Source organism: Phoxinus phoxinus (assembly GCF_949152265.1).
Source record: "Phoxinus phoxinus genome assembly, chromosome: 13".
Lineage (NCBI taxonomy): Eukaryota > Metazoa > Chordata > Actinopteri > Cypriniformes > Leuciscidae > Phoxinus > Phoxinus phoxinus.
The window spans coordinates 29,487,440-29,503,909 of NC_136888.1; the positions used below are offsets into that span (position 1 = coordinate 29,487,440).

A 16,470-nucleotide genomic window follows, 5' to 3' on the forward strand; every position below is an offset into this window, starting at 1 on the left:
TGGATAGACTATACCACTTTTGAGTCATGTACCATATTGATGAGAGTAACATGACGTTGAACAGTTTCTGCTTTCTCATTCTTTCTCTTTTTTGGCAAAATGGCGTCTGCGTGTTTTGGTTCTCTCTTTGCTTATTTACAGTTTTTCTTTCTTTTCTCACTCTTCAATTATGTGAACTGCTAACTCACTACAAAATGAATGTTTAACTAACGTTATTAACTTTCAACCCTACACTTTTGCATTGCATTGTTATGCAAGCACACTGTAATGTTAACCATGCAGCAGCAAAATAGCGAACTGCATTATTTCATTATTTTGTATCTACATAAAGCTTTTGGTCCATTGCCTGAGATGAATGGGAATGCTAACAGTTTTCTCCAGGTATTATAGACCTCCTATGGGTGTAGTTATCCTGCCCCAAACTGACATCTCACAATCCTTTCATTCTTTTTTTCTTTTTGACCCTTGACTAAATGTTTCTAAATGAAACCAGATAATTCTAATGTGATGGACAATGCTGTAAAAATAACCATAATTAGAGATCATGCCACTGTGGAAACAACTGGCAAAAGAATTATGATCATCTACGGCATCTATCGTTCTCGCACATCTGTTGCCATAAATCTGGTATTCAAATTGAATTTGCGATGCATGTGATCTGAGAAATGAATTGGACCATCTTTTGCCATTTACCAAATGCCATCTGTACTGTTCAAAATCGCCAACCCTCAGAGGTGTAAATTTTCCCTCAGAGACAAAGTAAATCACTTTTCTATCATCCCTCTAGAAAGGAACATTTTTGCTTGGAATTACATCCAAAATTTCTTACGAGGAAATATTCAGCTCATTTTCAAGCCTGTCATTTATGAATCCCTGTGTGTATCTGCATCTCTGCTCATGCATTCATTTTTATATGGCCGATTCCTCTAACTATAAAACTGGGTGATTGTTTTAATCCTCCTGTTGTATATGACAATTTTATCATGAGCTAATAAAATACAAATTCCATCTGCAGAAACGCTGACAGATTCCCCTTTAGGACAAATGTGCTCAGCATGCTGTAAAAATCCATGATAATTATCTTGCAATATTAGATTTAGCACTGGAGGACACTCCGGGAAGCTCGTACTGTTTGCTGTTCTAATTTCAGGGCTGTGCTTCTTCGTAGTCTTCAGGGAGCACATACATATGGCGACTGGAATGAATACGCATGAAATAGCAGACAAAGTGGAGTGAGTTTAGCTGGTGATGGGCTCAAACAAACAGTTTCAACCGAAACCAATTTATTAGAATGAACAATTTCCTTCAAAGAAACCTCCAGTGAATTACTGGAACTACCAATCCTCACTGAAAACATCTTTTCTCACTGCTGACTGAAAGGAAGCTGCAGGGACTTGAGGAGGTTGAGCAAACTTAAAGTGTAACTTCTCCGATTTTCAGCCCACTTTGTATTGTTACAGTGTCGATAGTATATGTAAATGGACAATGTTTACTTGCTCTCCATGTTACCAGCTTTTATCCACTGACGAGAAAGTGAAAGGACGCTGAAAGCACATAAAAAACTGATGGAACTTCACAAATCTGAGGAAAGCTGAAGGGGCGCAGGGGAGGTAAGGGACATTAGGAAGCTGTGGAGATGTAATGAAGCTGAAACAACATAAGGAACTTGAGGGGACATGGGGAAGCTGAGCTGACGTAATGAAGCTGAAAGGACATTAGTTACCTGAAGATTCTTGAGGAAGCTAAGAGGACATTAGGAAACTAAGGGGACATTCTGTTATAGTTGGTGCATCCCTGTTTCTACTTTAGAGACTTAAGGAAGCTGAGCAGACAAGAAAGCTACAGTATTCTGTATACAGTATTCTGAATACAGTAAGGAAGCAAAAAGGACATATGAAAAGGGGACATTAGGAAGCTGAACATAAGGAAACTTTAAAGACATTAAAAAGTTGAGAAGACTTAAGGAAGATGTTCCTGCAATGCAATGATGTAAGTGTAACCCCTCTGGTCCAACATGACCCGCTCTGAGCGAGACTCAAACTGGCATCTCTGGCATGGGAGGCGGGTGCTTACAAGGCTGTTAAAGGCCGCAGTCTCTAGTGCACCTCTTGGGATTAGGGGAGTGAGGTGTACCTGCACAGCTCTCACTATCTGCCCTCGGTTTCACTCACCCCCCCTAAACCTCACCCCCATCCGGGTCATGGCACCAATATAACCCCTCAGGTCAAACTCGCCTCACCCTGAGCAGCATTCAAACTCATGTCTCCGGCATGGGAGGTGCACGTGTTACCAAATCGCTAGTGCACCTCTTGGGATCAGGTAAGTGATGTTTACCTGCACAGCTCTCACTAGCTCGCCTCCGTTAGATAAGGAGCATAATCAGACATAAAAAAACTGAAAAGACACTAAGATAACAAAAGGCAACTAACCAGACATGAGGAAGCTGAGGGGACAAAGGGAAACTGAGAAAAATAATTTTCTTTTTCGAATATCAAAAAAAATTATTGTAAGCAATGAGCAATCACCTTAGCAATCTATCAGCAAGATGGTGAATTGCAAGCACCCAGAACGTTAGTATCGCAGCAGGTTTTGCATGGACAAAAAACAGATTCAGGAAAAGTGATAGATATTTTATACTTATTCCTGGGTAAAATGTAGAAGTACAGGGTGTTCTCACTACATCAGTAATATGGAAGAGCATATTGTGGCTAAACTTAACCTCACACAGAGCATGAGAGACAGAGTGAGCCTTCGGAAACAATAGAGCGTTACCTCTCCCCTATAATTGCATTCCTCTTCTAAGGTCACCTGAGGCTATCAGCTACTGGGTGGAATGTGTATTATAGGAAAAACCTTTTAAACTATTAATGTGGGTCTCTGGCAATACAGATAGATAGAAACAACTTTTAGCAGTGAGAAATCATGTGCACTAGAAACCACACTATTTCTCTGAACCCTGCTATAGAGTTAGAAGTCAGGTGGAAGAAATAACCAGCTTTTTCAGCCGTATGTGACTGTAATGGCAGTGTGGAAAATATGTAATTTGCCTCAGGTCCCATGTGAACCCAGAACCTCTGCTGTGGGAATAACCGGAGTGGTGCCATTCTTGTGAAATGTGATGACAGAGAATGTCAGGAACTCATTTCAGTCTTTAAATTCACTTCCTATTTTTTAACAGAACAGTAACGGCCTGGAGTCTGGTTGACGGGCAGCATTGGTGGAAAAATTGGACAAATAAAAAAACTGTAATTGCTAGTACTTGGCAGGAGAGATCAAAGTTGTGGATCCAAAAAGCCTTTGGAAAAATCTGATGGTCAAGTTCCAGATAATTCACACTCTGAAATGTAACTGGACATGTGCTCTTCTCAGTTCCAGTATAATGGAATGTGATTGGCAGCGCAGGACCTTTAGCTGAAATTGATTTTCTTTGAGCACTTCTAATATTGCCATCAGTCCTGAAGAGGGCAGAAGAGGCTTCATTTGAAGACGTGCACATATACTGCCATGATGCAGTCTGAACCTTGAGAGACAGCATGTGGCCAAGGATGAAAAATTTAGTTTCAAGCTATTTATATTCTCAGTGGTGGCCTTCCGAAAAAGGCCTGGATTTCAAAACCTCAAAAGGACAATTATGAAGAAAAAACTCAGTTCCACGTGGACTGATCTCGCCTCATAGCAAGAAGATCCCAGGTTTGAGTCCCATGAGGCCTTTCTGTGTGGAGTTTGCATGTTCTCCCTGTGCTGGTGCTCTGATTCCCCCACAATCCAAGGACATGCAGCATAGATTTGGATACACTAAATTGTCCGGTGTGAGTGGAAAAGTATGTATCTGTGTGTGTCAGCGATGAACTATGCAACCCTACATAGAACAAAATAACTAAAAGTAATATTTGTACTTCTAAACACCTATGGATTAGTGTTAAAAAAAATGTATATCATGTTATTAGAAGGTCACCATGATCTTGCCAAGAGCAACATGTTCCTGGGTCAACATATTTTGTTTATCCTGGAACAACATTTCTGTCCAAAAATGTAGTCCATATCCCTTACCATAAGTTATCCCTAAAATCAGAGGGAAATCACAGGTGAATAACACTGATCTAGAAGCACCTAACCCTGGTTTTAAGCCTAAACTTGATATTGGAATGTTGTTCCAGGAGCAACAAAGATGTTGATCCAGGAACACGTTGTATTGAGAACCATGGAACACTGAGTAACGCACACAGAGATATGTTGAGCTCTGGTTCTTGGGTGATGCAGGTTCTATTCTGGAATGCTTCATGTTCTGATCCCATTTCTTTTTATTAAAAGTACTTTTGAATAAAAAAATATAAATAAAGAAACTAAGCTTGATGTTGTCAACACTCTTTGTCAAATGAGATTTGATTATACATTAACATATTGTTGAATAATTTGAAAAAAAAAGTGTGAAAAGAAGTGTGCTGTGCCACATGACCATCAGATTTATGTCAGTATTGGAGAAATTTGTACATACAAAGGGAACCTTTTTTAGATCATTAATTTGCAATTGTCTTTGTCTGTTTCTGCAGGGTTGCTTTTATGCTCTAATACAGCCTTTCCAAGTGAGACATTTTATGCTACATATGATAAACATACCATTTGCATGGCTGAAAGCTATTGTCCCTTCTAGACAATTCACCATACCAGTAAAGCTCTGACAATAGCCTAAAAAGCATTCCCAGCAGGCAGCAATAATGAGCCGGAATAGGACTGTATGTCAAAATGACATGGGGCATAAAAGTGCTCCAATCATTCATGTTTAGTTTTGAACTGAGAGTAATCAAGCACAAGCCCGTTTTGAATAGAAGGCTGTGCAGTAAAACGGCAGACAGTCTTATCTTTATGATGGAGGGTCAGTTATGCTGGTAGGGACAGCCAATGTTTTTTTCTGTCTAAAGACATACTTTTTCTATTTATTTAAAAGGAACCAAAAGAAAATATGTTATTTTGTGATATGTTTCTATTGGCTGCAGTATTCCCACGATCTTACATAGGACAAGCGGTTTGGAGAATGAATGGATGGATATACATTTAATATACAGTATATAGAGGTAATCAACAACTTGTTTTAAAACGTATCTCCCATTTATCATGATTGCAAGATTGTTCATATTGTGATTACCAAAATTAAAATCCACTACAACCAAACAAGACTTTGAAATATATATATATATATTTCACTTTGAAATATATATATATATATATATATGAAATATATATATGATATATGAAATATATATGAATATATATGAAATATATATATATATATTTCACTTCTATTTCACTTTCACTTTTCTTTCACATATAGTAGTAAAATATTGGCCATTTAATAAAAACGACATACTGTGCAAGTTTTCTATTTATTAGAAAGACAGATTTTCTTACCTTAACAGGACAGTACTCTAATACATTTAGATCGGGGGTCACCAGAGGTCAAGGACCCCATGGTAACTCTCCCACCAGTCTTCTATTGATACGCTTACCAGAGTCAAATACCACCTTGCTTTAGTAGGAAATACTCCTGAGCAAACTTTTAGTCATAATAGTGTGGAATTGTATTGCTCCCGGTGAAGGATCCAGCGCATTTTAGGCAGTGACTAAAGGCTGCAAAGAATTGTAAATATGGAGAGAACAGCGCAACGGAAAATCTGAAAAACCTCTGTGTTTGTAGTCAGCATTTCAAACTGGATGTCCACGAACACAGTGTTCTAGTCCAAACGAAGGAGAAGGACCTGGATGCAGCCTGCAGATCGGGGCGGGGCTGCACGTGTCGCCCCGCCCCATACCTACTCTGATTGGCTCCGTCGTCTTTCATATGTGTACGTGATAGAAAATGTGTTCGTAGTTGGTGTAGGAAGGAGTTTGTAATTTAAAAAACTGGGAAAGCTGTGCAGTTTCCCAAAGCCATTATAATGCACAGAAGGGTAAAAACATTAGCCTGTAACTCGCAATATCCCTGAAATGATTGTTTTGGTAAATTAAGCTGGACTTTAGGCTAACGTACGAACGACCCCACAACATTTAAAACAATGAATTGGTTGATTATCCACAGCAGGAGGTTCAGGTCTTCAGGTAGAGGAATTAATTATGTTTATTTTGAAATATACAAATATTTTGATTATTGTTTGAGAAAGGAAATGAAAATGATGTATCAGTGGGTGTTATTGGTCAGTAGGTGTTATTGGTCATGCAGTTGTATGATAACTAAAAAACACTGCAATAGGCTAATGTGTCTGCCATGTTATCTATTGTATGTGTATGAAGCTTATTATTTTCTTCACTACATTGAGCATAATATCAGACTTTTTGCTACACTTTATTTCAGAAAAACAATATGTTCCTCGTTATTTTAAAGTAACGAAATCGAGAACTTTTTATCTGTACCTTCCATGATTTGGAAAGAACGCGCATATGGAGTCTGTTGTATAATGTATGAATAAGAATTGAGAAGCACTCATGGAAGAAACAATGATGGATTCTAACTTTCGTTTTGATGCTGTGCTTTTCCGGTCTCCATAGGAACCCATCGTTAAAACGGTGTAAAAAGAGCAACTGAATTAAACAGAATCTTTTTTTAACATTACTGAAAATTTAAACGAGTGCAGGGTTAAGCTGTGCTGTTGTTGACTGCTATAGTCTAAAGAATTTAGATAAACTTTGACGGGTGAGGCACTGACAAAAGACTGAGATTGCGACACTGTAAAGTGATGGTATGGAGCCATATGCTTTTTAAAACCATATTCATAGGTTTAACGTTACATTATCAGCTTGGAAACTTCACTAATTGAACAAGAAACACCGGAAATGTAAAGGATAATTCCGCTATGAGTTCGGCGAGACTTCCACGTTCAGGAAAAAGGAGGATAATCTATAGTTTTCACAAAAGCCCTGGAGTTGTCAAAAGTCATTTGCTGACAAATAAACTTAAATTTCTCAGTCCATTGTTCATTTAAATATACTACCGACATTGTAACAATAGAGGGTTGAAATCGGTACATTCACATTTTACTGCACTTTAGATTTGCTTTTGTTGAATTTTTGTTGAACAAATTTTCCTTTTTTTAACTTTTTTTTCAGTTTCAAAATAATTGGTGAACCTCTTGCCATATAAGGCCACAGAGTCCAGCTGGTGAAGACCCCAGATTTACACAAAAATCACCTGCTCACAAATATATACTTAAAAATAAAAAGAAAGAAAAAAAAGTCACATCATTTATTATTTTGACTCATTACTAAATAATTTTATAGTTATTCACAGATGTATCCCAACAAGAGGTTTTGTAAGATTTACACAATTCTAATACTATCATAGTACTAACCTTGAACCATGGGGGAAGCGAGATATTATTTATGCAATTGTCTGAAACATATCAGTGGAAACACTCCTTCCCCTTACAAACAGCCTATAATCCTCTACATGATTATCCTTTACACTGAAGCACCATCATATCTCCCACATTTTCCTTGAGAAGTAAATATGATACATGGCATCCATCTTTTGATTCATTTCCTCCCAGCCAGCCTGAATGCACCAGTAAAGACCCAGTGCAGATATCAGCACTATCACATTCACACTCATCACTAGAATCTATTACAGAAAAAAACATTCACTCCCTCTTAAAGACATTTTTTTAATCTAACTGCACAAATCCTGACCACAAACAAAAGAGACAGAATAAAAGGAGAAACACTGCATGATGGCACAGGTCATTCTATCTAAACTAATGTGGCTGGAGGAGAGAGAGATGTGCGGAATGGCCTTTTATCAGTGCAAACCTTCTATTTCATTTGCAGACAAGGGCAATGTCTCTGTTTACAATAAAACACTTTCAGCAGGAATGTTTTTGAGGCCAGAGCCCTTTTTGCAGTGTGCAAAATCTTGGTGCATAATTCGTACATACATGTAACATCTGTACGAAACTCTGTACTCATCAAGTCAAAAACTTCCAAACTGACATTCATCGGCTCTGCCAAACAGAAATATACTCAACATTATGCCAAGACATTGAAGATTGCGCAATTATTTTTGATTCTGCAACGGTTATGATTATCCGTGATTATCTAGTATTTTCTGTGTGTATTGAATGCTTTAGATCAAACTTGAGCTGTATGTTTTGGCATGGTGACTGTGACTATTGTGAGTAGTAGTGGTCATAGTGCCACCAACTGGCAGAAAGTGTGTCACTTACAACAGATGTTTAAAGTGCCCCTATTATGCTGTTTTAAAGGTTCCCAATTTTTTGGGAGGTCTCCTACAATAGGTTTACATGAATAATAATAACAAAAAAACTTTTTGTAAAATTTGTACATTGCAGCATCACTTCTGTGTCTGAAATGGTTCGATTAAGGATTCGGTCAGATTGCCCAGTGTGTTGTGATTTTTCTACCGCTTACAGTGCGTGTCAGAAACGAATATCTGAATTTCAGCTCTAGATCTTCCTCAGCACTTGATACACAGTGATACGAACAGTAACAATGGTGTTGGTTTTACTGTATCAATTCGAGCTCAAATCCTCATCCTTTGGAAATGCATGTAAACGGATTTGCTTTCGCAGTGCAGAAAACAACATCTTCCCGACATATTCAACACGACCCAAACTCTTCCAGTCTCAGCTACAACTACAGTGTTTGAGAGCGCGATTAAAGTAGACGCTGTTCGCAGCCGGCCAATGAAGATCACATGCTGCCATTATGCAAATTTGTCACAAACCTATAGTTTCGTGCAGTAAGACTGGAATTACTGACGATTCGTTTCAGGCAGTTCAATATCGGTCCTGTCTTTTGGAAGTCAACAACTCTATTTGTTATTTACTTTGATCTTTGAAACTTTGCAGACCTTTTACAGTCAAACACTATAGCAAATTGATTTATCATAATGTGTACAAAATGTAAATACAAAGTTCTGTAATGAAACTCTAGATGGCACAGGCTAACGAGTCCTTAACTCAATCACTTGCTATCATATCATTCTCTAGGTAACAGCTGATTGGTTCCTTCTGTAACAGAAGCCAATGAGCTCACGTGCTCAACCCTCAAATACTTGATTAGCATTCGCCTTAGCAGTTGTAGCGTGCTTTCAGAAACCCTCCACCTTCCCCAGCTCCACCTGTATAGAGTAATTCATGTACGGCAGCAGCATGTCTTGCTCACAGCAGCGTGTCGAGTATGTATTGGCAGTAGCAAGTCCTGCACTTGCTCTGCAGCAGCAGCAATAACAGCAACAGCATTGCAGATCTATTCCACCAAGACCAAATATATCAATATTTGTTATACCTATTACCATGCCAATCACTCCGAGAGTTGTCATGACTGAAATGTGTTTAAGACACATATAGGAACTAATGTTTCCATACAAAGAGGCCGGAAGCAGAAAGATCTTTATTTTCCATTGAGATGATGAGACCAACTTTTTGTTGTTGTTGTTGTTGTTGTTGTCTTTCTTTGGTTGAAGAGACACTTGAGCAACTTAGCATTCACCTGCAAAACAGTAGTTAAAAGTTAGTTTTAAAAAACTTCTATTGTACAGTATCAGTGACCACGAAGATTGAGACAATGTACCATTCTTTGTCAGTATGGCAATGTTTTCCTCAAGGATGCCGGTGTCCAGGCAAAACTGCCTAAACTTTTCCTTCAAGTCATCAGTTATTGTTGTGGTACGGCCTGTAACCGAGACACATTCAGAGTCTGTTTAGCATCTTTTCACAAAAACGTTTCAGCTACATTGTGAAATTTAGAAGAAGTGAAATCTTACTGTGGAGTTTGTTGAGAACCTCAGATTTCCCTTCTTTGGTCTTGATGGTGTGAACGATAGCATACTCATCAAATTTGGCATCAACCACACGCATGTCATTGTCATTTCCCCAACCTGATAGAATCAGACACATGTAGGCCAAAGATACAAAAGTATGAGGATAAAGAGCAATCTGACTATTAGCTAAAAGCAAAAGCAGGAAGGAAGACTAACGCTTGTTGTAGAAGACAAAGCGTCCAGGAGTCTCAGTTTTCTCGGCAATATTTTTCAGCTTGAAGCAGGAACCATCACTCCTAAGAAACAATTGAGTGAAGCATTTAAAATGATTTATTTTGTAACCATGAGATCAATAATCCAAACTTTTATTATTTAAGGTGAGATTTGATCCATCCATCGCCTGATTTATATAATATTTTTTCCCTAAAATATGGTGTTGTTTTTATTTTCATGGCTGACAAGAATTTTGAACATAGCTTTAGTGCATATTTAATTCATTATTACAGTTGATCTTAATCACTTTGGCACATTTTTCGAAACAGTCTCACAATTCTCTAAACTGTAAGTTCAATTGTGATTCAATTGTAAGTTGTCAGTAAATTGGCCAATGCCACCAAAATAAAAACATTTTTTGTCATTGTGTGAATCACACTGGTCAAAATGCTTAGATGTTTTGTTCACTATGGAAATATACATTTTTTTTCTTCTAGTTTTTCTTGACAATTTGGTAATAATTTGTTAATAATGTGTTGATTCTCAACACTATACAAGAAAGTCAGTTTTGTCTATCTGAATGCTCTTGTGTATCACACTGAGATTTTTAGATGCAGATTTCAACAGTAGGTCAAAATTGACTAGGAAAATAAAGTACTATTGTACACAAAGCGAAAATGAACATTTGTATTCATACAGTACATTTTTGTAGAAATGTTTTATAAGTAAACCGAAAATTCACAGTTGCTTGTTTATTTTTATATTCTCTGTCTTCCCCTAGCACAGTCTTTATATCTTCCTATTGCAAGTAACTGTGAATTTTCAGCTTTTGTGTAACACATTTCTGCAAAAATAAATGTACTGTATGAATAAAAATGCATTTATACTGTTGTAGCCACTGCTATTTAGGGTTGTGATGTTCCTCCATGTTCAAAAATAGTAGTGATTGTTCTGGCTCACACAATAAACAATGTTGAGAAGTTGTGAAGAGTTTTTCACTGAGAATCAACTCATGACTTTTGATGAACAAGCCATGTGCACTTAGTTATTGTGCAAATTGTACTTACTCTTTTGCACATATGTGCCAAAACACAATAAGATCAATTAAATTAAATTAAATCAAATCAATTAAATCAATAAGAAATTCAAATCTGATGTGAACAAGAAACTGATTGTTCAGAGATCTGAATTTATTGTTTTGAAAATCTCATTCGAGAATTAAGCCAAAGCGATGGAGAAAAACTGTATTATTTAAACAACATCTCAGAAAATGTTTTATACAAAACAATTGCCTTTTAATGCACGTCGATGATATATAGTGAATCTATTAGCAATTATCTTACCCTATTCACATGTGGTGTCTTGCCTTAACACTACAACAAAGCTAACTAAAGCTTACTTTAGATGAGTGTAACTGAGATCAAGGTCTCCATCTTCAGTAGGCACCAGCATGGCGGTTCCCATCTTCATGTCAGCCTTGTAACTTTTGACAAAATGTTTTGCATTTGTAGCAAAGCCAACGAGATACCACTTTCCTGCCATCTGCAGAGAATGGAGTTGGAAAACATGAATATTACACATCTATATAACTCACTGTCTCTAATAATATCGAGATACTTTCATTTACAGTATTTTGCAGTAAAATCACAAGATACGTTTTTGAACCTTTCCGAGGTCGAAGTCAGTCATGGGCACTTGAGCAGAGGCAAAAACTGTGAAGAAAAGAACGCACAGTATTTTCAATTCGACAGTCTTCATGGCTGTATATGTGTGGGTTCACTCTCTGTATGCAGTCCAGAAGACAAATTTAGAGAAAATGAATGGCAACACCTGTTTTATATCGCATAATTACCCTCCCTAACTCGGAGTCCCTCCCATTTCCACAGACAGTTGTTTCACAACATGCACATGTGGATCTTTCCAGGTATTTGTGGGTGTTCAAGGGCAGCTTTTAATGCCTTGTTATGACCATGACTGATGCCCTCATTTGGCCTTTTGAATGCACGCAAACATGATTGTTGAATATGATGACTGAATCAAGCATCCTGAAGTTCATGTTGTGGCAAATAAACACATTTGTAAACATTTGTAATAAAATGCAATGCAAAATATCAAAATGCATTCCAAATCAGCATTTGGTCTTGTGCAGTCTTTGAATTTGATGTGCCTCATGTGCTTATGTGGGAATTGTAAATAGCAGGTGCTACAGAAACTCATTTTAAGTACATGCTCTTTTCTGTGTTTGAGGTTTTTCCCATGAGAAAATGATTTCCTTGGATGCTTTTTGGAATGATGGATGTACAACATGTTCACCCCTTGTGGACAGACATAGTCTTGTTTTAAGATTTACACCACACTAACCTCACCAATATTCCCTTGCTTTGTTTTATAAGTACTTTTTTGTTGCATCTAGAATGGTTTGAGGAAAACCACCACTTTCGAAGCTTATATTCGAAGAAACCAGATATTCATGATTAGGGGATGAATCCACCGAAATATATGGTGGATAAAGTCCTGCTTATAACATTGAAAATAATATTGAATGCTAGTATGTCTATTGTTCTTCAAACTAGAAACAAAGTCTAACTTTTAAACCGCAAAATAACTGCAATTCTTTCATTCTCATTGGAAGTAGGAAATCTGCAAGATGACAATACATTGCTTCTTGCCAATTTTGTGACGCTTTCAAAATGAAATGTCCAGTAAGTGTCCTTAAAGTGTTCAGTTTTATCAAAAACAGATTGCAAAATAAGATAACAAATAACGAGAGTACAGAGAAAAGGGACACAACTGAGCAAAAGGTGCAGAACTGAGTGTAATAGGCAAGGGTCACAGAACAGAGAATCCAAATAAAATCAAAATGCAGATAAACCAAGTTCAAGGAGAAGCAGGATCAAACCAAAATGAGGTAACAGAAATAATCAAGGGAGAAGCGTCCCATTCAGGAGGTGATACAATTTTCAGGAACGAAGGTCCTTTTCAAATAAATAAATCTTTCATTAAAACTAGTGATGCTGGGTTGCTCATGAACTATTCATTTTGAATGACTCAAAATGTCAAATGTCAAAAAAGTTAAGAAGTGGTGAGAAAACCCAGACCCCGCGGATGATGACATCTCAGACAGACACCCGCGCACTCTACTCTCTGCGTTCTCTCTGTTAAGAAGTCAAGAATCCAGCCAACTCTTTTCAAATAAAGACCAAAAATATGGGGTTGAAGTGTATTAAAAGCGGATGAAAAATAATTTGAATGGTAATGATATTTTATGGTGACTGACTATCAAGGGGATGGAAAGGCGTACCGCCCAACACCAGTCCCAAACGTCTTGCGGTGCGTAGATCCAACAAAAGATCCGCTTACGAAAATGGGCCAAAAACCTCACAAGATTTAATGGAACAGAGGCCACAAATAAAGTGCAAAAAAAGTGCAAGGTGCGCAAATGTTTTCGGGTTCAACCCTTCATCAGTGGCACATTTCGTGTGTGGATCTTTTTTTCTGAATTGAGACTGACTATGAAATGATAATAATGGTAACTATGATATCTTAGGTCCTGCTTTAAGGCAATTCCCAGACTAGGGAGGTCAGCTATTATATATATTGATTTGTTCTATCAGAGCCCATGCGGCTGCCAAATGACTAAAGAATGAACAGGTTGTACAAGATTTTAAGTTAAGTTTTAAATTAATCATTAATTTCTTATAACTTGTTAACGCGATTCAAAGATCCAAGTCAGGAAAATGATCTGATCTTCCCTATCACTAGTTGAAATTATGCACTTGCCAAAATAACTCCACAAATAGTAGAACATACCTGTACTAAACGTGAATATTTAAGTGATATTATTACATTTTAGAGTATATTAAGTGTCCAAACACATATTTGGACCACTGTATGTCCAGAGAGAAAAACTCCTATGATGTGCCTATGATACAAATCTGGCAAAAGGCCTTTATGAAGTATCACACTTCAAAGCTGCTGATTGTCCAAGCTGATCCAGGGCAGTTTAGATAAGAGTGATAGGCTTTAAACCCTGGTCTAGAGGTCAGTGGGTTTCAGTCTGCATCAGATATACACATGCACAAATGCTTTAGGAGCCTCAGCAGGTTCTCGGAGACTGAGCCATATGAGCACAAACAACAGATGCAGAAGCCAATCATGAAATCAATTCTTTTTAAACCATCGCTTTAATTATATGCCTAAATAAGACAGCAAGAAGTTTGCTAATAAGAGTCAGGCAGCTGTCCAGTGTTGCCACACACAGATTAGGATGATGACTCGCGTTGATCATTAACTCCTCGACAAACCCACACATACTCATGCACACAAAAACAGACAATCGTTTTGTTGATTTCTGACAATGTTCACATTAATACAACCAAACCAACTTTTGTTTTGTTATAAAGTGTGCATTCTTTAAAAAAATTGTTTTTACTTCTGGTTAACTATAATCTTGCTAGTGAAGACAATAGTGTCATTATTGAGCTCAAATCAGTGTTGATTCAGGTCAGTTCAATAAATGCGTAAAGTTCGTCAATTATGAAATTAGATAAATTCAGCTATAAGCGGCTCTACAGAAGACAATAGTCGTAATTCAGCTATAGAGTCAGTTCAATGTTGATTCGATTCAGTTCAGTTCAATAACAGTGCAGATGTTGGAAAATTCATCAGTTATAAAAGATGAATCCGCTATAAAGCAGCTCTGCAACATCCAGCTCAATTCAGTTCAAGTTTTGTTGATAATATTACTGAATATTAATTGTCTTTTAAACCACAACTGAGTAAGCCAAAGACAAAAGTGCTTTCATCAGGTGACAGAAATGAAACAACAACAACAAAAACCTTGGGAAAAACCAGGCTCAACTTTACAGTGGCCAGGAAAAGAATGTGGGATGAGTATTCAACCACTTTCGCTGACACACGCACACACACAAAAAGTAAAACTACCACAATTGTCATTTGTTTTCTTTAATTGCACTGAACAACTGTAAAATACTATCAAGGGATATAACAGCTGAATTTATCTGCATCACTTTTATGTATTTATGCTCAAGTTTAGAGCTACACTGTTGATGTTGATGAAAAAAATGTGCGCAAATTCATTTACTTACAATTTTTCGCATAGAAATATGAAGGTTTCTAAATAATAAATGTGTGAGCTATACAATGCGCTAAAATGCAGAGTAAGACCTGGAGCAACTTTCTGGGGCGAAAATCTAGTCCTAACCAAATCCCTACGCCTAAACATAACCCTACCCATAACTTATCCCTAATATCAGAGGGAAATGATACAACACTGATGTAGAAGCACATAACCCTGGCTGTATGCCTAAACTTGACATAAACAAACATTCCAATCAGCCAATCAGATTTGAGGGACAATTTACTTTACAAAATCACGGTGACCGTTCACCCAGATGCACATCTTCAATATTGTATTTTAATGATAACTGAGTTGTGAGCTTACCAACTCTGTGTCATTTTCTCTTGTAACAACACAGTGTTCTGTAGTATTATTATTACTGAAGGCCCAACCAGTTAAAGTATGATACTTGGTCGGCAGCTCTATAGGTTCTCGTAGAGACAGACAGAGAGGGCATCGGTGTGTGTGTGTGTGTGTGTGTGTGTGCAAGTAGGTTGATGGGCCATTGTGTGATAGGAATTGACTATAATTTGATTCCAGCTGTCTTTGCCTTCGTGACCTGGAGTCATGCTGATCAGATTAGGAAAAGGACACCAGCAAACTTTTGAAAATCTATGACTGCATCTCTCTGTGGGAAGGACATTTTCTTTAGCCGACTCACTGCGGTTGGGTAAAGTAACATAAGACATCCCATACTTTACTCTTGTTACAACCCAGACTCACTTGAGACTGGCTACCTTTCAGCAGAACTGCAAAAACATACTTATACACACATTTGACTGCAATTTCTAACTGAGATGAACACTAGAGGCAGTAAAACACCTACTGTACATCTGTTGTTTCTTTTCACACAAGATGGCAGATTATCGATTAATAAAGACTTGTGTTTTTGCGTGGTTCCTCACACAATACTATGTTATGACCTCAAAACACTTTTACCAAAATGCAATATATACCAATTGTAGTAGTTGCAGTACAAACGAAAAACGTAGTAGTAGGCCTAAACTAGTTGTGTACTCAAAGTTGACTACTGTTACACCTAAAGTATACTTAAATGTATACTTTTATTATACACTAAAAATTGGGCCAATTTAGTCCCAAGTAGTATAAACAGTACACTTACAAGTATACTTCTAGTACATTGATATTAGTATACTTACTAAATAAAGTACTTAAAAAATATACTTGTACTTTTAGAAGCTATACTTAACAAAATTAACATGAAGTATACTTATTTTTTGTAAGGGTACATGTGATTCAGAGAATGAACATACGTGCATACATCTTCCAGATGTAAAATTTACAAATTGCAAATGCTCTTGAAAAAGTGTGCAGCTGAATGGTTTCA

General features: G+C 37.3%; 1 protein-coding gene across 2 annotated transcripts; it reads right to left on the reverse strand.

Annotated features, from left to right (window-relative positions):
* Positions 1 to 7,244: 7,244 nt before the first annotated feature.
* On the reverse strand, positions 7,245 to 11,959 carry LOC307009054 (lipocalin-like). 2 transcript variants are annotated; one of them, XM_079632454.1, is made up of 6 exons: positions 11,835 to 11,959; positions 11,382 to 11,524; positions 9,986 to 10,065; positions 9,773 to 9,886; positions 9,580 to 9,681; positions 7,245 to 9,498 (listed from the first exon to the last, which is right to left on the reverse strand). In XM_079632454.1, exons 2-6 carry the CDS (start codon positions 11,522 to 11,524, stop codon positions 9,488 to 9,490), a joined length of 450 nt encoding a protein of 149 aa, XP_079488580.1. In that variant the 5' UTR covers positions 11,835 to 11,959; the 3' UTR covers positions 7,245 to 9,487. The 2 variants fall into 2 exon arrangements, with proteins under 2 accessions (XP_079488580.1, XP_079488579.1); XM_079632453.1 differs by lacking the exon at positions 11,835 to 11,959 and adding an exon at positions 11,648 to 11,788.
* Positions 11,960 to 16,470: the final 4,511 nt, after the last annotated feature.